At 38.8% G+C, this 25523-nt stretch overlaps 1 protein-coding gene across 4 annotated transcripts in view; it reads right to left on the bottom strand.

Moving 5' to 3' along the window:
• Window positions 1–25523, bottom strand: part of cpne5b (copine Vb) — a 116908-nt gene that overhangs the window by 35515 nt on the left and 55870 nt on the right. For all 4 annotated transcript variants that reach the window (XM_051413875.1, XM_051413872.1, XM_051413874.1 and 1 more), the window contains one exon: window positions 9386–9449. In XM_051413875.1, the coding sequence (XP_051269835.1) occupies window positions 9386–9449 (64 nt within the window). The remainder of the gene's footprint in view (window positions 1–9385; window positions 9450–25523) is intronic.

Raw genomic sequence — 25523 nt, 5'->3', positions numbered from 1 at the left:
GATTCAGTTGTTAGGAATACAAAAACACCGATTAATTTACGTGTACAAAAGCACAACTTTATTAGTAATTTGAGGGAAACTGGATCATATTTTATAGAGAATGTCTGGTTTTCCCTCTCATTTCCTCTGGCTGCTTTGCCTCAGCTCCACTAACTACTGCTGTAGCTGCTATTAGCGTGCAACGGAACGGGACTCAGCTGCCTCCCAGTGAACACAGCCTCCAGACAGGCGGAGGCTAGTTTGACGACATGAACTTGTTGCTAAAAGAATCTAACTGTTGCCAACAGTAATGCTAGATGGTTTTAGCTGAGTGGCAGGGGCCAAAAAGTCACCCCCGTACTTTATTTTCTGCACTGCATTCAGCCCCAGTCTCGCCATACTGTTAACTGGGAGCTCCAGATCCAGCAGAGTGAGCTAATGGGTCCACTTTGGTTGCTTGACCGGAGGGACGTAACACACAGCGCTATGGGCTACCACGACAAATCCCTCCCTAGCGGGTAATAGCACTCTGATTTCTGTTTCATGTGGACTTCAAATTTAGTTTTGGAAACCTTAAGCAGCCATCCATTTCAATTGTTTCACATTAGTAGGCCAGTAAAACATGACAATCATCTCCACAGTGGCATCTCATTATGTTTTACTTTGAGAACAGCATGCTGCTTCTCTGCTATTCCACAATTGCCCTCTAAATGACCAGATTAAATCAGAATGTGTAAAAGCAGGTGCAGTTACAAACAGCCAATGCACTTTTCACATTTCATGACACAAATGATATTTTACCATTATCATTATCTTGGCAACAGTTAATCTATTAACAAAATTATTTGGACAGTGGTATATTTATATGAAGAATTAACTGTGTCTGAAGGTGACCTAGGTCTACTGCAGACTCAAAAATTCAAAAAGACCATAAAACATTATATGTACCTTGAATAAATCAGAGACAAGCAGCAGATGCTGGGAGATTAATTCTAACTGCAAACCAGCTCTTACTCTGTAGTACTCTCTCTAACAAATAACTCTGATTGTGCATTTTCTCCACCAGTTGTTTATCATGAATTGTAGCACTTTTACCAACCCCAAATATAAATCACTTGCCTGTTGTTGAGGCTTGTATTACTTGTTTACTATTACCCCTCCCTCCTGTTCTTGGCTCTCTTTGTGTGGTGGCAGGGTAGGGGCCCAACTTATCTCTGGTGTATGGGCTGTAGCTAATCTCTGAAACACAGTGGGTTCATTACAGTATGTTCAGATGCTATAACAGTAGATTGTCAAAGCCTGAGGCCTTACACTGGGCAGCCATGGTGCCACTAATGATAGCTTAATAGCTTTTTAATGTTGCAGCTTGCACCTTGTGTGCCGAGTGGCAAATCAGCAAAAGAATGTGTGTGAGGTTGCAAGTGTGACAGACTGTGTGTGAGAGTGAGAGCAGGAGTGTTTCTGTGCACATATGCCGATGCCCATAATTAATTGCTGTATGCATCTTGCAACAGTGTCCTCTCTGTCTTTATCACACACAGCCAGGCACCGTGCAGCCCAGTCTTCCCTCTGACACACTCATGAACATATCCACTCCACTCCAGCAGCGAGGGGGAACTTTATCTGTATTCCAACCCTCACCCTGAGGACACATGCACACCAAATGTCTGCCATTTCACACAACCCTCCTACACAGAAGACTCACTCTGTTTAATTCTCTTAAAAACACTCCTTTAATCCCACTGGGGAATGCTGGCTCCCATGTTGTGTACTGATTGACACACACACACACACAGTTGAGGCTTATATCATCTGAACATATTAGAAATATTTGCTGTAGCAACAGATTTCATTTAATCTCTGTTGCTTTCTGTCTTGTATCCCTGGATACTGGATGTGTGTGTGTGTGTGTGTGTGTGTGTGTGTGTGTGTGTGTGTGTGTGTGTTTTCTACTTCAACAAGTACCTAACTTCAACAAGAACTGACTGTGACATTGTAGTCTCTCTAAACTTGAAAGCAGTGGATTGCAATGCACGTACAGCCGTGGGCTCCAGTTTTCTATCCACAGACTGAGATTTACATCACTTCCATGGCTAAAGTGCAAGATACAGTGCAGTAAGATCACAGCACCTTGATTTATCATCTTTAAATACGGTTTTCCTGTCTGGCTACCCAGACTCAGACACCTGCCTACTCCTGCATACCTGTATGTATGTATGTATGTATGTATGTAATGTATGTATGTATGTATATATACTGTATATATATGTATGTATGTGCAAGTTCATAGTAGAATTTTGTAGCTTTTCTTGGATCGTTTTGGTCTGCGTCTCCAGCAAAAGAAAATATGTTCGAAAATAAAGACAGACAAGCTGAGATTATTCATTAATGCATCCATGAACCACGTTCGTTAGTATGCACATTATGTCACAACAATAACAATGAATGGAGCTACAAATTCAAATGTATGGCTGCTGATAAATGATAAATCGCTATCCAAAACTTTGAAACTCTCTACGATTTAGATAGCTACTACATAAAATGCAAGCTGACTGGCAACATGTACAGTACGTTTGTGCCTCAGTTGTGTGGCCCTGAAGGAGCATTGTGGATTGTCCTGTTGAGTTTAATTTGCATGTTGTTGCCTTACTACCCACATTGACCATTTCATGTTAATTATAATATTGGGTATTATACATTTATGATAATAAATTCAACTGCAATTTCTTGAAAAAAAACATTGCTAAATTAATTGCTAGTTGCTCCTTACACCCAACTGGACCAGAATTGATAAAAGCAACCAATGCACAGATACTGTCATTCTGTCAGTTTAACATAACAGAGCAAGGTTTTCTGGTTTGCTCTACATGAATTAGATGAACTTCCAGTGACTTGCTGACCAGATTCACAAAGTAATCACATGTTACAGTGTTCGAACAGGCAGCTGCTGCTCTGAATCGGCGAGTGGGAGGACACACCAGGAAATCTCTGTGGAGCTAATAGGCACATAAAAGCATTTATGGTGATGGAATGTGTTGAGGATATTAAATATGCATCTGCTCCTGCTTCATTAAGGTTCTGTGGCACGAACACACACTTGCAAAGGTCTGTGATCAACAGCTATTTGCTAATATGGAGAGAACCAGAGTATTAATATTTAAAGAGGGGGGCCAGGCTAGATAGAGACACATTCACACCCTCAGGGGAGTAATAAAGGAGTCTTTGTGACAGGAGAGACAAGCAGCATGTGTGTGTGTGTGTGTGTGTGTGTGTGTGTGTGTGTTACAGCAGAAAGAGTTATAGTTGCACTAAAAAGAGAGGCGAGATGGGTAAAAGAGTTAGCCAAAGTATACCATCAGGGCCTAAGCAGTGCATTTAGGTCAGAATCACATTGGTATGAATTAGTGTGAGCCAGTGTGTTTGTGTCTCCTTGGGTTAAATGTGGAAAAAAGATATAAGACAAAGGTGGAAAGGGGGTGGGAAAGATATAGTGACTCAATTAACAGCCAAAGGGATGAAATTGGGAGGAGAAAAAGGCGAGGAAAAGAGATAGGGAAGGTGGACTCGAACGTGATAAGTAATGACAAATGACTCCCTGCTGTTTATATGGTGGTGCTCTGTGTGTTCACAGTGTACATGCAGTATACTCTCAAATTTATGATAGGTAGCATACAGTACATGATCCTCAGTGAGTCAGTGCATTGCTTTACGTGTGTGAATCTACAAATGGGTAATTCCTTGCCTGGATTAGCTTCCTTTTTTCTTGCTTGATTTAAAGCCACAGGATACGAAATCTGTGATTTATGTTGTCTTGTTGGTTTGTAGCATTTAATAAGGATTGCCGAACTGTCTGTGTGAGAGGAGTGCTGCGGCAACAATTTCTGCTCCCTCACTCAAAGCATCTTCTAATCACTGCACTTCAAGCAGTTCCAGGTTTTTTATTTTCTACGTTTGATATTTTCCCTATACCACTTGTTTCTGCTGACGCTAAGAGAAAACCTGTTCCATTATGCACCATATTGCAAATGTGATGAATGTCGCCCTACTGATTGACTGAACAATGTGAAGTGAAATTTAGAGGCATCAAAGATGACAAAGTGAATGGAAGCACAGGAAGTGAGGTGAACAGACGTGGATCTGTCGTGTGAAGGAGTCCTGATGACAGAAATGTGCATTCAAAGGATCAAAAGTGCCGCGGAGAAAGAAGAAGAAAAAAACATTTCCTTTCACACACATACTCACCACACTATCACAGCAAACAGCTATACTGTTAGTCATCTCCACTGGCTGTTAGTGGCCAAAAGACACAGACCACAACAGTTACATTTGTGCAACTGGAAATCCTCCTGGGGTTGTATCAGCTTGTTCATGTGATGGAGTTTTATCTCGAAGCGAGAGAGAAGACCGGGAAATGCTACAGGCAAAATCACACTGCTCTGCTCCCACACAGCACTACACACATATCCTGGTGCAAATATAAAAAATAATATAAAAAAGACTAGCATGCACCAGCTTTAGATTGCTTTGCAGTACATAGCTACGGCTGGACATGGATCCCGTTGGTCCTATAAGATTCAATAATACAGTCTAATTAGTCTAATGTGGGCAGGAACAGTCTTAAAATTTCATACATGATATTGTGAGATGCCATTATTAGATTTAGCATCCACATGGGGTTCCAGCATCTATTTTGTTTCTGCTTCTATGAGTAACAACATTAACTATCAGTGTGCAAGCTCTTTATTTCATTGTTTAAAATGTATTTAATAAGGTTTACTTTTAGTTCACATCTTTTAAAAGTATCTTAATAAAAGTAAAAGTTGAGTGATTCTACTGTGTATCGTTCAGATTAAAAAACTGTTAAGAGTGTTATTTTTCTTTTGTTCTTATTTTAATATGAAACATTGTTAATAGCTGGGGAAGGAGTGGGCTGCATTTGTCAGAAATCCTGCAGGATTTACTGTTGCAGACCTCTACATTGGGGGCTGCTTAACAATGAAGCCCCCGCCTCAAAATGTTGTATTTGCACAGAGCCGTAGCCACCCCCGCAAATTGGTCGTTTCGAGTGTGTCGATAGTGTTTGCAAGTGGGAGTTAATCAAATTTATGTAACCCAATATTTTGATAGTCATAGTGTTTAGATAGCTGCAAAACACTTTCAATAACCAGAACATGGAGTTGGAGAAATGTTTCAGTACACTTAAAATGATTACTTTACACACGCCTCATAAATTTGATCACATAGGAGAACAATCTTTTCCTACTTGTGCTTTTTGTTCCTCAAGCCCAACTGGTATTTTGTCCATATGGTTTAAATTTACCAAAACCACATTGTTGTGGAAATGGGTTTATTTAAAGTGAAATGTTTTCTCTTACCCTCCATTTGGTTGTTAATCTGTTGTAATATTTGGCATTACACTGAAAAGTAATTAAATAAATAAATAAAACTAAGTCAGTAAGTGTATCAGGTATAGAGTCATACAACATGGGGCATTTGCTGCAATCTTCATATTCAGTTTGTCTTCAAGTTATAGGCTTGGATTGCTCCTGGTTAAATAGAGCAGTTTTACATTCACACTGTTCAATCACTGATAATTATCCTCCTGAATAGGTTGGTTCTTATATACAATCACGGATGAGATGATGCTGACAAATTAACCAAACATCTTTTCTCCTCAACCTTTAATAATGTAAAAAACACCAACCAGGGTTGTTCTGTAGTCTTGTTAAGCACTACAGTTCTTTCAACAAAAAAGAAAAACACAAACCGCACACAGCATACACTGTGTGCTGTGTGCATCACAAAGAAGGTCAGCTGGTGAGGTTTAATCACAAGTATGTACAAATGTATTAAATTTCCCTACTGCAGGGTATGTCAGCAAAAAAAAAAAAAAACACTCACACACCACATCACATACTTGCTTCTCTTGAGCCGACATCACAAATGGAAACTGATGAATAATGTCAGTTCATGAATGCTAAATGCACGTTAACCTTCTCAACCCAGTCAGACCCAATGGTAGGCCCATCATTACAAACTCATGTTGTGGAGACAAGCGTTTTGCAAGACCCAGAGAGCTTTATTTTAAATTCTACTCAAGACACCAAATGTGTCATGCAAAGAATCTTGGATTTGAATATATTACTCCATCTGAGGATCATATAGCTTCAACAAAGTGTTGGAACAAAATAGAACATGTTTTTGTTATTAAGTCTGGATGTACATGCTTAGTCTCACTTAAAGCTAATGTTGAAGCCACTTGGGGAAGTGGCAACAAGCTGTAAACACAACACCGACATTTCACCTTATAAGTTAATATGGGAGTTGTAAGCAAATATTTTCTCATTTACACATCTGGCAGACACAAATCAACTCAAGCATTCATTTGGAGTCATTTCAGTTTCATTCTGTCCTCCTGATGACTTGAAAGTCCAATATTATAAATAATATCTGGCTCTTTAGCTGCTAAATGCTATCTTACACTATGTTCACTAGCTAGTTGCTAACTTTGTCTGTTTGTTGTTTGGTGCTAGGAAGATAGTATACAGTGGGTTTTAGATCACTCTCATTGAAAACAGCTGTATATTGCAGTCAAAAACAACACTGTGAGAGCAGTCCAACACCTCAAATTTGGCATTATGGCTGCTGCCATCTTGGTTTTTTGGAGCCAGAAGTGATCATATTTAAATGGGTGGGGCTCAGAAGGATACGCATTGCTACGCCTCTATCCTGACTGGATCAGACTAAGAATCCAAGGAGCCTGGAAAACCAAAACACCTCAGATTAAAGGTCTGTAAAACTGACAGGAGCTGCAGAGTTGGGTGATAATTATCTCGGGGTATAAAGTCATGTGATCCATTGTTAATATAAACATTTTGATTATAGGAGCTTTAAATGACAATAGCAGTCTGTGTGTCCATGCCGCTATGCCATCCATCTTATTTCATGTTCCAGGCTGTGCAGTTGACATCAAATGCAACAAAGCATTTTGCAGCATCTGTGTGTATGTGTTTATGTATCTGTATGACTGTGTATGCATGTATGCGTGTATGCATGTATGCGTGTCTGTGTGTGTGTGTGTGTGTGTGTGTGTGTGTGTGTGTGTGCGCGTGTGGCTACAAGGGACAAGGTCAGGCAGGGCTGCGTTTTAATTAACCAACGCTCTGTCTCACATTATCATCAGCCAAGCTGTTCTTCTTGCTAAGAGCTGGTATACGCAGGGCGTGAAATAATCCTCTATTGATTCACTTCACTGTCTTTATATCTGTTTCTATCTGAGCCCTTTTCTGTCTCTCTCTCCCTCTCTCTTCTACACACACACACACACACACACACACACACACACACACACACACACACACACACACAAATCTCTGTTTCTCTCCATCTTATCACTGCTCGTTTGGGCTTTCATTTTCATTGTGCCATTATTTCTTTCTCCTTTACGCCCTCTCTCTCTCTCTCTGTGCCATTTGCTCTGTTGCAGTCTCTTGCTTTTCAATATCCTCCTCTAATCTGCCTGCTGGGAGCCCGTGAAGCATCCAAAGCTTTACAGCAGAGTGTTGGTTGAGGGGACAGTCACCCCATCATGTTCCTGGGCCATTTCATTAGACCGGGGGACATTGCAGAGTGAGAACAGCTGCCCTGTCTGTTATTTTCTCAGACGAGTGTGTGTGTGTGTGTGTGTGTGTGTGTGTGTGTGTGTGTGTGTGTGTGTGTGTGTGATTGGTACTGTAGATAGATGGTTAGGTGCATGGTTGTGTAGTTAGAAAAATGGAATGTATATAGGTGGACAGATACATAGACAGATGCAGTAGATAGCTATGTAAATAAATGAGACTATGCAGTTGTTCAGTATTGATAACAAAACAATACTTTCTATTTTTTAATAAAAGATACGTATACCCTCGATCTCTGCCTGGCTCTCCCAAGATAGAATATGAAGTGGGGGCAAACAGTGGTGTGGGGCTTGGCAACATTGTATGTGACAACAACGGACAGAGAAAGATTAATGATCACTATCACAACAGCCATTTTTAGCTAGTATGGATAGCGACAACTCTCAGGGCACTTTCACCACAGAAGGACCACACAAGGAGGAGGACTTACTGCCTCTGCAACTGGACTTTTAGATACAGAGTCCATGGAGGTCCAAGAGAGGGCAGGAGAAGTCAGGGAATGGTACCATATTTGAGCCGTAAAATGCTAATTTCTTACAGCAGATCAAGCATGCCCTTTTAAATTCTCTATTAACTATCTTCTGAGATTTGTTCTTTTTTTGATTTGGAACACATAACTAGGCTGGTAGCCACTGCTGTTGAGGTTCAGCAAAATAAAGCGGAAAGGGCACCAGGCCAGGATGTAACGTATGATGCACATTTCAGTTAACTAAATGTTAAAACATTCATTCAGTTTGTAATGGCAACACTGTTTTACAATTGGAGAATGTAAGAATCACTTTAGGCCTACAAAAATGATAAATTAAAAGGAAAATGTAATTTGTAAAAAAAAAAAAAACATTATTCATTTCCATATAATTTTGTCAAAGCCACATGGAGCTGTTGGAGATGGGCTAAAAAGCAGCGGGTTGCCTACCCCTGACTTAGGTGATGATAGAGTAATTAGTCACTGTTTAATTCAATTCACTCATGTCCAAAAATATTGTATTGTACCCTGAGAACTATCATTATTTTCTCTGTAGAAAAGAATGAGTCAGCCAGTGTTTTCTTTCTTTCTGCTTTTTATACTTGGCACAGCAACTGCTATACCTCAGGGATATTCCTCAGAGACTTGTCACAATGACCTTTCAACTCCCAGGAGGGGTAACAAGCTAGTTTTGTTACCTCTAGTTTTGCATGCAGTACGTGATTTGTTGTAAAATTGCCTGTATTACCATAATTCCCCAAAAATTATGTGCAGAATGCAAAATAAAAAACATAGTCCAAAACAAAATAAACCAGTTTTTTCATAGTAATCAGTGCTTAATGTTATCTGACAATAAATAAGTCATAAAAGCACAAAGTATTAAATAAAGTATAAAGTAAATAAATAAATAAAATATCTGACATATCAATGCCGCTTTCCATACTTCATACTATGGACAGATTTTGGTCGGTAGTCAGAGTATTAAAGTTCAACACCAATCCAGATGAACAGAGGACTGATGGATTGAACACAGACTTTTTCAGCTCTTTGACTGATGTGGGATTCTTTCTAAAAGTGGCATAATAAAGTCAACATGAAGTTTCCTTTGTCTGTGGCAGTATGCCGACACTAAATTTGCCCCTCTAAGCTTCCATACTGCTCAATCCACTTTATGTGTGAAGTCTGTTTAACCAGGCTTTGCTGACAGATGTTTGCCTGCTAATGTGTGGTTGGAAGGGGAGATTATTTTTGGCTTACTCACTCGACAGTTGCTCAGCTCCTCTGCAGACAAGACGATAGTCCCACATTTCTTCCCTGGGATCCCTCTGTGGAGCAAAAAGAGAAAACAATAAGAGCTTCACAGAAATGAATGGAAACACATCTTCCATTTGTCCACTGCAAGAATAAAAGCATGTTTATTTTCCAACTTTGAACTAGTCGTCCTTATACTCAACAACCAAAAGTTAATTTAATGTAGCTCATTTACTTGACATTTCGTGACATTTACAGAATGTCTAATTCAAGATTTTTTTAAAATTAAATTACAATTTTTATACAACTCAATAGAACCATGTGCCCAAACCGAGATACCTTTGAGGAATTTAGCTTTAACTGGCTTTAACATACTGTAAACCTTTTTCTATGATAGCTGAAGTACCTTATTGTAATGTAAGTTATATCAGTATATTGCTGACTATATCCTTTAGACAGATTTATAATGAGTTTGATTGTAATGTGTCAGCAGTTTTAGATAGCAGGGCAAAGGTCCAGTATCATTACTTTTTTCCCCACTATGATTAATTCAGGCAATGAGCGTTTCAAGGAAGGTTTACCATCCCTTTAAGCTGGCAAACATGACATAAGATCAATTCATAAGTGAATAGGTGGAGTGATGAGTTATGTATTGATTTTACTTATTGATAATTACTCAGTGTCTTGCATTCCAAAAGGCATTGACACTCTAATTGCCTCTCTTCTTGTCTTCATTATGGAACTTTTTAAACTAAGTTGTAGTGACATATCAACCCATCATCTTTTGACTTGTTAAGAACAGCAGCATATAGTTTTCGAACATTTTCCTGTGGTATTATATGAAGCAACTGATCTAATTTCTTTCTTGACTCCACCTTTTTGGTTTTTAGGCATTTCCTGCAAGATCCAGTGAGGCTTGAATACCTGACAAAGTTCTTTAGTTTTTCCTGCTGTTATATTATGTGTTACTTTTTAACAGTTATCTTTGTTTTACACTGGAGAAGGTGACGACTGAAGTGCTTTACTTAAGGGCAAAACAACAGTTTGAAACTTGACATCCCTTTGTTGCTAGGTATTATCATATTATCAACTAATGCAGATTGAGGTCATGTGCCCATTCACATTTGTAACATCTCTTAATTTCAAAAGAAAAAATTGATGGCAAATTTCGAGATCAGAAAGGCCATCAAAAGCCCCCCTCATCTCGTTTATTGCACTTCACTCAAACAGAGCGTAGAGGGGGAATGGTTAATTTCTTTGAAGTCTTTATGTTTTTTTTCTTCCCCACATTTTGTGGCCAGCTCTTTCTCCCTTATTTTCTCACTTGACTTAACACCATCCTATTGTGTGGACTGGAGTATAACAGGAAATGCATTTGTCTTTATGTCTTAGTTGTGTCAGTGTGTGTGCCTGTGTTTGGGTATTTGAAGTGCTGGCAGCCTGTCAAATAATACTAAATCTCTGCAGTCCTTTAGTCTGCACAAGGTGACAGGTGAAATTGAATTGTAATGCCCATGAAATGGAATCCGTATATTACGACATGAGAAGTTGTAAGTGGAAAAGATGTAAAAAAAGAAAAGAAAGAGAAGATGAAAAATGTCAGTGGTGAAGCTACTTCTACATTATCTGAAAGTACAATATTTATTTTCACTATTTTGTTGATGACACCCAAATTTACTTAGAATTGGCCAATTAACTATATAATCCCTTCAAAAACGGAGCCAATGGGTTAATCAGTTAAAACCGCTCTACTATTTAATCTCTCTACAGTGTGTCATGTACTACCCCGTAGCACTTTATTCTCAGGATAGTAGGCAACACTGTGTCATTCATTAAAGACTTACTGTAAAGGGTAAAAAGCTCACTAACTCTCCAAGGTTTCAATCTGCTAACTGTCAAGGTAGTAGGCTAATTAGCTTGCTCGACAGCGGGACAATGAGTTCACACAGTTAATTCAGAAGACTTTGTACCAACAACTCCTGTCTCATGACTGTCAGCAAAACATTTGTGTTTTGTGGAGCAAAGCAGCTATAATAGCTTCCTTCTTTGGATTTTCTGGCTCTCCATTCCTACAAAGGTCAGAACTGTTGAGTGTCCTTGCTGTTGGTCAGGGCATGGATTCTCTTGATTGGAAAATGTATGTAGATTTACTTTTCTTTATCTCCCTATGAAGCCATAATGAAAATGCACTGAAGTTGAAGAAAATCAGGTAAATCCACCTTCAATGTTTTCGGCATTGTTTGCAGTCAGGACCATTTATGTGTGTGTCTGACTTGGAGAAAGTCATCAACACCTTCATATCCATCCACCTTTATTACTGCAACTCTTTATACTCTGGTGTCAATCAAACCTTTTAATCCTTCCTCCAGCTTGTTCACAGTGCTGTGCTAAGGCTTTTAACATTCTCAAGAAAGAGAGACCACATTACTCTTTCCTCCCTCCACTGGCTCTTAGCTATAGAACTGAGTTGAAAAGTTCTTGTCTACAAAGCACAGAATAGTCTTGTCTCTGCTTATATAAATGAACTGCAGTCGTCACACCATGATGTCAGAGATCTGGGATCCTCTGACCAAAAGCCTGTCTGTCCCTACAGATGGTCCAGGTCTAAATGTTTTGGTGACAGGGTTTTTAGTGTGCCCGATGTCTTCATTTGGTGGGTCGGTTATCTGGGTGTACATTATAAGAAGGTGATTTCATGCCATTGTCATTACTCTGTCTTTTGATTTGAGTGATAAATTGTATCCAGACAAAATGTTTCCAAAGAAAATATATCACTTTTAATTTATTTACCTGTGTAACATCTCACAGGCCATTATCTGTCTCACTTGAGTATTGTGAAGTTTATTGTGGTTAATCTGCATGTGTGCTAATTGTCTCATTCATCAACTGTGAGCACAGTAAGAGGAATGTGTCTTATTAGTTTGAAAGTGTTCCACGTAGGGCGGCACTGTGGCCGTGGGTGGCCCAGGTGGACTCAGAAGTCTATCTAACACTGGATTCAGACCAAAGGCACAAGAGTGAATAGTCTGTGCATTTCCTCACATAAACTATTCACACATGCTAAAAGCGGCTAATATACTAATATTAATTTTACCACACCGTATTCCCATTCTCCCTGATCATTTAAGTTCTGGTAGTTACACAACTCAAGGAATTTACTTTCTTTACTCTTATTTTACTTTCTTCTTCAGATTAAAATTATCACCATATAATATCCACTTCCCACTAATCCCAGTGGTTTTATTGAGATGCAGTTCACCAACAACATCAAAATGGGATACAACCTATAAATTTTCTTGGTGAGGCCAATCTTTTCCCCCCCAAAAAATTTATAATTGATTAAAGGTTGTATTATATTTTGTATATGTAATGTACAATGTAAATACTGAACCTAAACCATGTTTAGGTTAGCAGTCTTAACCTACAAATACTGAAGGCACAACATGCCCAGTCATCCACCCCAGTGATTTCCCTACATCGTCTTATAGGAATAGGAATGTCTACATTCTTGGATTGTAAAATTGTTGTTGTAATTGTAACCCAGGCAGCCAGTTTGTTTCCTCCTGTTTTGCAAAGTAAAATTGAACTGAAAAAACATATTGTGGTGGAGACAAAAATATATTTCAGACAAAGCTCACCAGTAATTACCAAGTAGTTGCTGCATGAGTTAGATGCTAGTAACAGTACAGTTCTTAACTAGTACAGTTAAGATTTACTAAGATTAATGTACTTACAGTAACGGTGGTATTTCTAGCTGCAGTTTTCCCGTCAAGTTCCACAAAAGATTGATGGACTTGACATGACAGACACACAACATTCTGAGGTCAAAATACTGAATAAAGTGCTCTCCAGCTGTGTGTATAAGTGCTTTCTGCTCTTTCAGCAGAGGTGAGTGTTTTTTAAGAGGTAGATGGAGACCTTTGATGCACACAGTAAAAGACTCCCATCGATCTTCAGGTGGGGAAACCATCCTGCATTGGCGAGTGATGCAGGAAACTAAAATCTTACAAACTCACAGGCCTTTGACACCCCATCAGCCACTGGCTCAAACATTTTCAAAAGACAAATGACTCCAGGTGTACAGCTCCTGTAAATGAATCAATTCCCTATCAGGTCTTCAAGCCTATTATCTTAAGGCCACTGAAAAGTGGACAAACAGACAAAAGAGTTTGGTTTACATCTGGTTGAATCTGTGTTGTGCTGACAGTCTGTGGCTATACAGCAGCTGTAGAGCAAAGCAGCTATACCTACAATGAACAAAACAATGTACAACCTACAGGAACCATAGCCCTACATTTTCTGATAGCTGGTATAATACTTCAATCTTATACACAAGTTGTATGTGAAGAACAGGTTTCACAGCTGTATAATAAAATTAGTTCATTGAGGGTGCTTTGTGTGTGTGTGTGTGTGTGTGTGTGTGTGTGTGTGTGTGTGTGTGTGTGTGTGTGTGTGTGTGTGTGTGTGTGAGTGTGTGTGTGTATGCTGCTTATCTGTGTGTAATCAACCAACTGCTCCTGGATAACTCACAGAATGGAAAACAAATCACTTGGTGTTAAACTGCAATCTTTCTCCCTCTGGGTCTGATCCCTCTTGTATGCCTGTGCATGCCAAAAATCCCACCCATCTCATTGCTAAAGAAAATATTGGAAGGAGGAGAGGAAAATGATTGAATAAGATCTAATTTGCACCTTGCTATTGATTTGCAACAGCAAAGAAAAAAGAGACTTAGACTTGATTTATAATTTGTCTCAGTTACGGAGGATACACCTCCTGAGGGTGCCACACACTCCCTGGTAACACTATCCCTAGTAAAACCTGAAATAGTAATCTGATAAATGTGTCAGGCTGGTAGTAAGTTTTATTCTTTGTACAGCACCTGGGCAAATTAGAAAGATATTCTTGCAATAACTTAGGATGCCTGAAAAAGAGAATTTATTTTTTTCATAAGAGTCAAAGCAGTCGTGGATGTTTAATAAACTATCCATTAACAAAATGCTTCAAAGACCCACAGGGCAAGAGCGCTTGAAACTTCAAACTCATACACACAAACTCAGGTACATATTTTTGCCCAAAAGAACATGTAAACTTAGATTACACTTCCCTCAGAGCATAAAGACCCACTGACATACAGTATTGGCCCACACATACAGTCCCACACATACACAACATTTTTGTTCACAGTGGTGGGAATCTGTAATTACAGAAATCTTCAGGGGGTCAAAGACTTAAGAAAACTAACAAAGCTGCTGTGAATAAAGAATGGCTAAATTAATTTTGCCAAGGGGGAAATGAGACAGACAAGAAAAGGAGGAAGGATTGGAGATGTGTAACTGCTTGGCAAATTTTGAAGCTATTATCTATCTCTTTCCAGCTTACAATCTGCCACTGTTTATTAAAATCCCATCTTGCAACCGTGTCATTTAGTTTATTTCTGTTATGTAAATTCCACAACGCAACATATTTTTTTGTCATATTTTTATCCCAAAATTGACAAAAATTAACACTTTGACTATTATGACAATTCTAGCATGCTGTAGCTAAGGAAATATAATGTTTACAATGTTCACCATCTTAGTTTATCATATTAGCATGCTAACATTTGCTAATTAGTATCAAATACAAACTATAGCCGAGGGTTATGGGAATTAGCTTTGATTCATGAACCAAAGTACTGGACAAATGGAAGTTTTGAATTCATGATGACACTAGATGAACATTTGAAGGAATCACAGTCATCCTAGTTTATCCTCAGTGAGACTAGAAGAAAAGTCAAGGCATCACCAAAGTCAGTAGTATTCACTCCCTGGAAACCGTGTTTGCACAAAATGTCATCAGTCTGGAGTTGTGGACTGACAGATAAATGGACCAACCAACCGACTGACTTTGCCATCCAGCCATGCTGCTAATGGTTAAAATGCAGAATCTGAGGGTATATAAACAGTAGCGTATGTGCACATAATTCAGAATATGTAATCTTGAAGTTAAAATGTTTAATGTTGAATTTGGTGGTTCACAAATTCCAATGCTATGCAGTGAAATATGAAAACAGAGAAGTTGAAACAGTCTTCTAAAATTTAAGACATGCATAAACAGTTACTTTTTAAATAGTTGCATTCAAATGGTCTCAGTGCATTTTGGATACATAAAGTATGGTAATACATGACATTTAGTCTAGTATTCTCAAAGTTCTGAGTTAAAGTTACAATTCAATTTTCACACTATTGAATGAATATACCTGCAACTGTTCCAGAGTTAACAAGGATTCAAGCACAAAAGCATTCAAGTAACTCGAAGCACAAAAGCTTGTATCCGGGACCAAGGGCCATTGACCATAATCAGACTCTCTCAGACGAGAGAGTGAGATTGTGCTGGAGGCCTTCGAGAAGAGCACTCTACCAAAGGGATGTACAGTAAAGAATAGCCCCTCATTGATTCCCTCTGTTTAACAGCTCGACTGAGAGCCTGGAAAGTTCACCAGTGATTAATACAGAAAAATGAGAGGTTTCAACTGATGGATAGGGGCAAAATGGAACAATGAATTGAGCCTGAGGGCAACACAACACAATAGCTCTGTAAGGTGTTTCGGTTCTGCACAAATTACAGGTGTCAGTGTAGTAGAAGAGTAAAAACTCAAGCACAGAAAGGCAAAAAAGAGAGAGCACTGGGCTGCATTTAAGTCCAAAAAGTGCACATCCAATGAGACTGTTGCTTTTATTCAGTTTCAATTTCTAAATAAAACACAGGGGAAAAGTGCCTAGATGTTTCGGCTATGCCTTTCTGAGTGTGCAGCAGTGAAAAAATGGTTATTTTAACAATAGCAGTACAATGTATTTGTATCCGGCAAATTCTTATTCCATTCTCCATTGTCAGTGACCAAATATGTCATACAGCACATAATAGGTGTGCAAATAGGTTTACTAAGCACTCAGAATAACTTAACAGGACATAAGAAACTGGGCATGTTGAATGTGTAAGAAACAAGCAGAATTTTTGAATATGTCTCTGTTTCACTGTTCGACTGTCTGCAGTTCATCTATAAGGAGAATTTCACACTCAATATCTTACCTCGGAACTGTGCCATAGAGAATTGTCTAAGGGTGCATCATCCTTCAATCTACTGGCATTTTCTGACAGACTGAAAGCAATTTATGGAGTTAGAAGCTGACATATACCACCCACTCGATCTTTTCTCACAACAAAACATGTTCACCACCTTAACATCTGCTACAGAAATTATTTTACATCCTGCCACTCATCAGTGAAATTATTAATGTTTGAAGATGACATATACATTGTGGACCTCATCATTAACAAAGATGAGTTCATGCACAGGTGCTGTCATCACCTTTAGCTGAGATCTTGTCAAGGTTTTCAGAATTCACTTCCAGTACAAGCCTTGTGCTCATTTACACCTGAAGAACAATGGCCAGTTAAAGGAGGAGGATGACTCAACCATCTAGTCATCCTTCCTGTGGACTACTTTTAAACAGAGTGAGGACATCATCTGAATAATCAAAAAAAGAAACTTTCATTTGCTGGTAATAAGAAACTCAATGTCACACAATTATTATTATTAGTTTTATATCAGTAATAAGGCAGTAACCAATTTAAATTAATTGACTGTTTTTCACACTCCTGAGTATGTCGTTTGCTGTCAGCTGCACACCACTAAGGACCTGAATGACTACAGATTGGAGAAGGATGTGATAGGAAAGACACAACCAATCTTACACATATAGACAACCATCTGTTGCAGAAACTCTCCAAATATTTCTCAAAACTAAAGTAGCTTCTGCAAGGACTGGCACCTTTTCTCCTCAATTCCCCCAAAGACACACCATCACACAGAACATCTTTGCTCTGTACGCGATGTGAGGTTCTGGTTGCATCAGATGACCTGTCATGTATGTCAAAATGTATTATGAAATACTATGCACAGCAACAACAGAAGCACCGCCCTTAATAAGTTACACAGTGCACTGTGTCAATTTATTATGTTGAGTGTTGGTCAGCTGCCTTCTAGCTGCATCAGTGTTCAAGTTTGTCTCATTTCCAGGTTCCCACCCACAGGTCACCTAATCCATTCCACTCTGCAGCTTTTGTCTAAAATGGTGATCAAGAATAAAAGAAGGCAGAGCGTTTAGCCTCCTGGTGGCTTTTACTGATCTTCAGGCCACAAACCACACACTGTGACCGAGCTGAGTAGGAGGCAGGAAAGCAAAAGCGCCATGGGGGAGTCCTTCAGGTAGCCTATTGGAGGTGGTGATTATTGCTTGCCATTAAAACAGACCAAATGCTCATCAGTATGTTTTTCGGGAAGCAGAGAGGCGAATGGGTGCTGAAAGTGAAGAAGGCACTTACTAATGATGAATACTGCCTGCTGTTGTTTGAATACCATAACAACTACTTGTGGTAACCTCGTTTTATGGGGACTTATGCTTACCAATTTTTGCAAATTGAGTTATCTTGTAAAGAAAACAACACACTGAACACAGATTGCTTTTATGGTTATGCTTTTGGAAAAGGCAAAGGAAAGACATTTGCTGGTCATTTAGAAATGTGCAACAAACATTTTTGGCAAACAATGTAACTGTCAGTTAAACAGAACTTTAAACAGTAAATGCTAAAGCTGAGTGGTAAGTTTGGGAAAACATAGTACAATATGAATTCAGCACAAAAAAGTGGGTATTTTACAAAGAAAATTGAACACAGTTGACAGATGCGTGTGTGTTTCAGTTTTTACAACAAATTCTGGATGAGGTTACAGTACGGTTGACTTGACACAGCTTTCATCATCTGATCATTTCAGGATCACATGCAGGTCCGAGCACTGTCAAATCAGATTCTCTGTACAATCTTATGAGTCAAACCACATCTGTGGACAGCTTGCATTGTGTTTGGGATGATATAAAAGTCATGCTGTTCAGCCAAAAGTTGTTCAGACAAAGAACTTTACTTTTAATTCTAGTTGAGAACTCAAAGACACCAAAAGGTTTACAATAATATTGGGTAAATGTGTAAAAAAGCTACACAAGACATGTAAAAAATTTCCAATTGATGTAATTGTGAAACCATAAAACATCTTGGGTGTTTAAGACTCATAGCTTCAGTAAAGTGTTGGAAAGTGTAAGAAATGTAAGGGTAAAATAAAAGGTATGAGTTTAAGGGGATGGAGAGGCAAAACAAGAAATGTGATGCATACAAATTGAAAGAATATAGTCAGAGCCAAATGAGGTGTATACTGTAATTTCTGCCCTATTGCAGATGCCCACAGACACTGTCAGTGTTAACAACATACTGAATTGTACCATAGCCTCTGCTTAACATACTGTTGGGGTTCTTTTTTTTTTATCACAACCCAGAATCACAAGGAGCTACATCCATATGAATCTGCACCTCATGATTTATGTCCAATGCCAATGATCAGTGCTTACACAGGAAGTACTTTGGCTTGTTTGTTCCAAAATGGAAAGTAAGGGTGTGGAGTTCAGTGAGGTGGAACGTGTGTTTCTATTTAACATAAGGATGATCTCATAATTTTAATTATTAAAACAGTATAGAATTCCTTAGATTTTATGTTAATTAAATGTAATTTTCTTCTGGTAGCACCCATTTAGTAACACACGCAATTACATGGCCCTCCCTCTATTTACTCTAAAGAACAGGGAATTTTCTCAGGAAAGGCTTATAATTTTGATCTCTAGCAGCAGCAAAATTATCAGCTTCACTAATTGGCATTGGGTGGAATGACTTCACAAAGTAACCATCAGTGGGTGATATGGGATTGCAACATACAACTATACAACTATCTTTTATATCAGTATATTAAATGTGGAGCTATATGGTAATCTGCAACATCCAGCTTTTCAGTTTCTGTCAAGCCTAATAGGATCACTCTCATTATATTTCAAGCTGATATCCAGTGAGTGATTGTCTTTGGCCCTTTGTATAATCTAAACTGATAGTCAACACAGTAAAAACACTGCTGCAAAGAATATGGAGTGAATTCATATACAGTGAAATCTCTTTACAGGAGCTGTCCGTTCAGAACCACCACAACACAAAAAAGCACCAGTTTTATTTTTACGCAATTTTACCTCACTTCCTCCCTCAGTTACCTTCTTGAATTTGTAAGTTTACTAATGACTAATGGCAGGTCCTATGACAATGCTGTTGTCAAATGAGTTTAAAGTTTTATGAAATGCCCCCAAAAAATCTCTACTATGATAGGTTTATGAAAACATCCACCAAGAGAAGACATATATGTCACATGACATAAAATTGTTTATGAATATCTTCCGTGTGAATGGCGACAGGAATTTTGATTGGTTTTGTCAAATACTCGCACAATAGAACAATAAACTGCCAGTCAGGTTGTAACATCAGACCTGACACAGTCGTGACTTGCTTGCTCCAGTCTATCTTTAGGTCATATTGTGTGTGTGGAGCTGTGCTTTGTTATTTTTGCAGAATGGACTGAATCTGAACAAAAAATGGGGGGAAACTGGTGAGCCATATTCCCAGTAGGAATGAAGTACTCTGCTGCTCCTATTACCCCCAAACAGCCTAAATCACAAACAATCCCTTATAAAGCTAAGCATCTTCGCACAAAAGAAAAAAATCTTGCCTGGTGAAAGGAGATACTAAGGATTACGAGGTTTCAGGCAGGATTTTTACTGGAAATTCCTCTGTCAGATTTTAGGGTGGGAAGCCAAACATGTCTCTCTGACAAAGGAACATTGTTGTGGGTTAAAGAAGATACTGTGGATTACAACATTTCAATTATCACTCCTTTGCCACTGTATGCACTATAACAAATGGATCACGCTTTCATGTATTCAGGGAGAAGGCATGTTTCTTCCACACCAACGGGTATGTAACCTTCCAAACTGAACACAAGCACAAACATCCAAACATACAACAATGTGCGGTGAAGCAGGGCCGCCCTAACACAATTACTGACTTCACTAACTCCACCAAAGGGAAAAGTGAAACACTATTTCACTGCCGTAAGGACAGAGAACAGACACACACACCCACCTGAGACATCCACCTCCTCAATTACCCACTGCTGATTCTACAAAGCCTCAGCCATTTGAGACCTCATTTGACTTTATTACAACGGCCACCGGAGAGACGATGCCATTAATCAAATAGAAGAGGGAAATAGTGAGCAGCCACCCAGGAAAGCCAAGAAATGAACTGAAATGGCTGCTGTTGTTTCTCTGTTCTGCACCCGCCTGAGAGAGAGAGAGAGAGAGAGAGTGAACCAGCATCCATCATGCCTCCAATGAAGCACACACTGCATTAAAAGGCAGCGCTGTCGTGTCTGTCAAGGTAGAGGAGCTGTGGTTGATAGCCAGCCACGTTCACACCTGGAAATAAAGGCAATTAGAGACAGATATGTGGTAATTAGGGACGGTGGTACTTGATTGATGTATCTTATTCTTCTTACTTTTTATTTAATGTTGCATTACTCTCTAAAGCCTTTTAATCTCCCCTAGCAGAAGCGGAAGAACATCTGGAAATGGAACTTCAAAACATCCCAGATGAGGAAAAGTGTGTTGAAGAGAAGTCAATATTCAAAGAGGAGCACATTAAAGAGGCTTGACAAATTTCATTACATGTGTTTTCTCTGACTCCTCTCTCTCTCTTCTCCTTTGTTTATAGCCACAAACACAGAGGGTGAAATGGAAAAAAAGAGCCTTTTTTCCACCCTCTTTTTGTTGGAGAGCAAATGACACCTCAGGCAATTAGCATCATAACAATGGCAGCCAATCTCTGTAATGCTTTGTTTTCAATGCTGCTGAGTCCTCAAATACGTTTTGGAGGGAAATCAATGCTATTTGCCAAAATAGCTGTCTCCAAATGTTTAAACAGGCTGGGCTTAGTGCAGGAGTAAAGTGTTCTGTGGATTTCCATCAGTCTGCCGATTCCCAACCAGATGACTGCAAAGTTTAAATTCAGATTGCACTGTAACCTCAAAAAACAGTTAATCCTCTACAGCATTCCTGAATTCGTTAATTTAGTGCAGGAAACTCCTCTGTCAAGTTGATGGATAGCTCCAATTGAATCCACAATGACAGAAAAATTGTTTTCCTAACAGATGGCTCAGCTTGCAGAGAGAGTGAGACATGATCAATTGCTGCCTGCAGGAAGAGGAAACAGAGTCTTGCTCAGAGATATTTGACAAGGGTATCAATACTGGATGAGCTCTCATCCAGACAACAAGCACCCTTTTCACTTTAAAGCAATATGCAGGAAAAAAACCTGCTTGCAGAGGTCATCGACTCGCTTAAGGATCTTGCTCACTACCAGGATGAGCACAACAGTCTGGCTATCACGAACTGGCGATAGTGCCGTGTGTGAGAAAGTCCCTTTGAGTCTGGCTCCACTTTTGTAATTCATTATCATCCGGCAACGAGATGGTAGATGATTTTGAAACATAAATGGTGGAGTTTTACTGTTTATTTTATAATTATCAAGATGGAGGATAAACTGATTACTGCCTTGAGAATCTTCCAGAGTTGAAAAATCCTGTTTTATTGTATTATTAACTATGTCTGATAAGCCTTTAGACTCAAAAAAGTATAAATTAAGCTGTAGTTACTGACAGTGTCTTTAGCCTTCTCGACTCTGAATTCTGTTCATCTCTATCACAGTTATTCTTGGACATGATTTTAGAACAAATAAAGAAATATGATCCCATTACTCCACCAGATCATACAAACTGTCCACCATGCTAAATCTCCAGTATAAAGAGTGACCACTTTCAATGATGAAACGTGACAGCCCTGTCAACAGCACAGAATCGTACAAGGTCTAGTAATAGATCAGATAGATCAAAGGGTATCAATTTGAATGAGTTCTAATCTCAATATTCTGTCCTACATAATTTGTTGTTTTCTTCGAGTGATGTGCATTCACATTTAATGAATGAATGTGTGTCCTTGTGATCAGAAATGCTGTCTCAGACCTTTTGAACTTAAATGCTAAATGCTGCAGGGACAGCAGTGACAGCAATGTGTGAAAACACATATATCGTGCTCCTTTGTTATTAGGGTTGCTTGCTTTTAATTGAGAGTGAATTCTGGTCAATTAATCAAACTCTAGGGCAAACAAACAAATTAAACTGAGCAGGCAGACAGAAAACTCTTATTATCCTTGTTATCTTTTCAGATCAAATGTTCTGTTTTTTCCACAAAAGAGGAAGAGTTGTTTTTTTTACATCTTATCATGTGCCCCTCATTTATTTTCTCAATTTGAGTTTTATTACCAGGTTTGTTTGTTGTTTCAAATTTCAAATATTCTCATGAAACAAAAACAGTTGCTCCAAGGTCTCTTTCAACTGCTATTGCCACCAAGCTACTGAATTAGCATGGCAGATATCACATTTTGTATCTGTCAGTTGTGATGACCCGTTAAGCGCTTGGTATACTCGCCGTTGCCGACCTGTCGCTCGACAATATGACGTCACAGGAGCGCCGTAACTATCCATACTTGCACGTGGTGGTCGCGACACTAGTTGCAGTCTTCTACTGAACAGAGGTGTCGCTACTGAGGAAAGGCTACCGACTTTGCTATTTCTAGGCACTAGAAAGAGAAGAAAAGTTTTTTTTTATTTTTATTTTCCAAATCAGTCGCAGAGGTTCTTCCAAATTTTCCAGCATATGGCCTCCTCTTTTCCAACATTCATGGCGATTTCTTGCCTTTACACTCTGGTTGTTCTGTGTGTTTGCAGCAGGGGTGTGGCAGCAGGATGAGCTACACCTGATTTAACTTCTTCAGATTGCTTCCTGTTTGCTCAGCTATACAGGGAGCTGAACCTGTTAGTTATCTCTCTCTCTCCTCCCAGCCAGCAGGTTCTCGGTTTATTTGTGTTTTGGGTTTACTTAGATTTGTTTTTCACATTACCTTTTCCCCTACATTACACTACACTTTAATTTTGGGTAAATACATTTCTTTTGTTTTAAAACCTTTTTAATCTGTGTGGTCTCCCTTTTTTTGCCTAAACTTTGAGCCAGTTCATAACAAAGTCACTCTTACCTTTAAATGAATGGAGAGATGGATCAGTCACACATCACTGTTTTCTCTGCTGCTTTGTAAGGAGTACAGTCTAGACTAATCCATCTGAAAAGTGTCCTGAGATAACTTTTGTTATGAATTGGCGCTATATAAATAAAACTGAATTAAGTTTAATACTCTCTACATATAATGTGTTTTGTACAGGCTCTTATTTATTTAAAATTTAAAAAAAAAAAACGTATCATTAACTTATCATTATGAAGTAAATGTTGCTTGCACAGTGTAATGGCTATAGAATAATGATACCATGTTGATTGGTTACCTATAAACCTCACTTTCATTATGCAATTCTGTCTGCCACTGGGCACGATATTTCCTGGGAAAATTATGTCTCCATTTTAGTTTATTTATTAATGAATTTAAAACTTAAAGCTTTTTCTTCTGATGTTTTCTCTAACATTACTCACCCTCTACTCCGACTGTAGTTACTTATGTAATGTACGAAGCAATAACTTTACTCAAAGTATGTTATTACAATGCAATGCACATCATCACAATAGCTATTGCATGTTCCCAAATTCAAAATAAAATTGCGACAATTTCAATTTGTGAACATGCTTCTTCTCTCTTATTTCCAAAGTAGTGTTGATCATTTATTCACAGAGCTCTGAGGAAAAAGGAAACAGGGTGGGTTGAAACATTGTCTGTTTCTTCTTTAGCATAGGCCAGTTATTGAATCATGGTCACATTGCATAAGTCAATCTGAGACAAAATTGCCTAATAAACCATATGCAATAGGCAACATGTAATTCTGATTTAAAATGCATTAAGCATCCGTTAAATCTTTCCATGATTAAATCACTGAATGCGCTTTGTTTTAATGCTGCCTTCCACTCCTGCATGTACATCACACCTTTACGTTAATGTTTAATTTATATAATATGAAGTGTGTTCCAGCTGGCTTTAGCCATGCTGAGGTGAGACACTGAATATTTGAAGCTTTTAGGATTTGAATTCTTCTAAAAAATAAGCAACAAAATATGTTATTTGTAGTAGCCCCACTTGAACCACTCGCATCTTTTGTCAGAAGATCATTAATTGAGCTGATCGAGGACATATAGATGTTGAATATGCTACGCTTAGAAATTTGTTTTTGAACAGAGTAACAGTGGCTTGTGTGGGAAGTTTGATTAACACAAGAAAGTGAGAGAGGATATAAAGAAAGGAAAGGCATGGGCTAGTATAATTTATCACAATGTTTACAGTAACAATAACCTCAAGCAGTGTAATGTCCTTATAGGGCTAACTCCTACCCCTCACAGCATGAGAAAAGCTGACTATTGCTGAGACAATTATAGAATTACAGTGTCAAAAGGCAAAATAAACATTCACCATGCTCACTATGACACTGCATATGTACTTGGTCTTCTCTCTGTGACACCATAATCAAATGTATTATCATCAACTTCAAATGCATATGCTACGCAACATGGCTTGGCACGTGGACCTCTACAAAGCATTGTTCAAACATTTTCCCTTTTGATTTCAGTCCTTGCTATCAGAGAGGTTCCTGGATCAAGCTGGCGATATTCCTGAGGGGCAAACCCCTCTCTGGTGAGCACATTTCCATGGATCTCAGCACCCCTGAACCATCCGTTTCACTTCCCCTTGCCCCTCAAACATGAGCTGCCCTGGGCATCACAGCTGTCACTTTTCATCACAGCATCAAAGACTTCCCTGTCAGTTGTAAAACAGAAGCTGGAGGGGGTAGTGGAAAATATTCCATCTCTCTTTCCTTTCTTCCTTCCATTCCTTCCTTCCTTGTTGGAAACACTGGTTTGCTTGCACTTCAAAGATTAAAAGAGCACTGACTAATTTATGAGACAAAGCAGCAAGGCGTAGAAATTGCAACCCTGCTGAGAAAAGATCTCCTTCTTCCATGGTCATCAACTAACTGCTGGACCCTTTAATGCTAATGTAGCCTGTGAGCTTTTTTAACATAACCTTTTACTCCATAATGTATAACCCGACATACTAATGTAGTTATTAAATGATGCAGTCCTTGGCCTTGGAAGAAACACCATTTAATACTGTAGTTGGCTAGTTAGCCAGATATTTGA

This window comes from Dicentrarchus labrax, unplaced genomic scaffold, assembly GCF_905237075.1.
Source record: "Dicentrarchus labrax unplaced genomic scaffold, dlabrax2021, whole genome shotgun sequence".
Lineage (NCBI taxonomy): Eukaryota > Metazoa > Chordata > Actinopteri > Moronidae > Dicentrarchus > Dicentrarchus labrax.
Note: the sequence above shows the minus strand (reverse complement) of the source record. Positions and strands in the feature narration are given on the sequence as shown.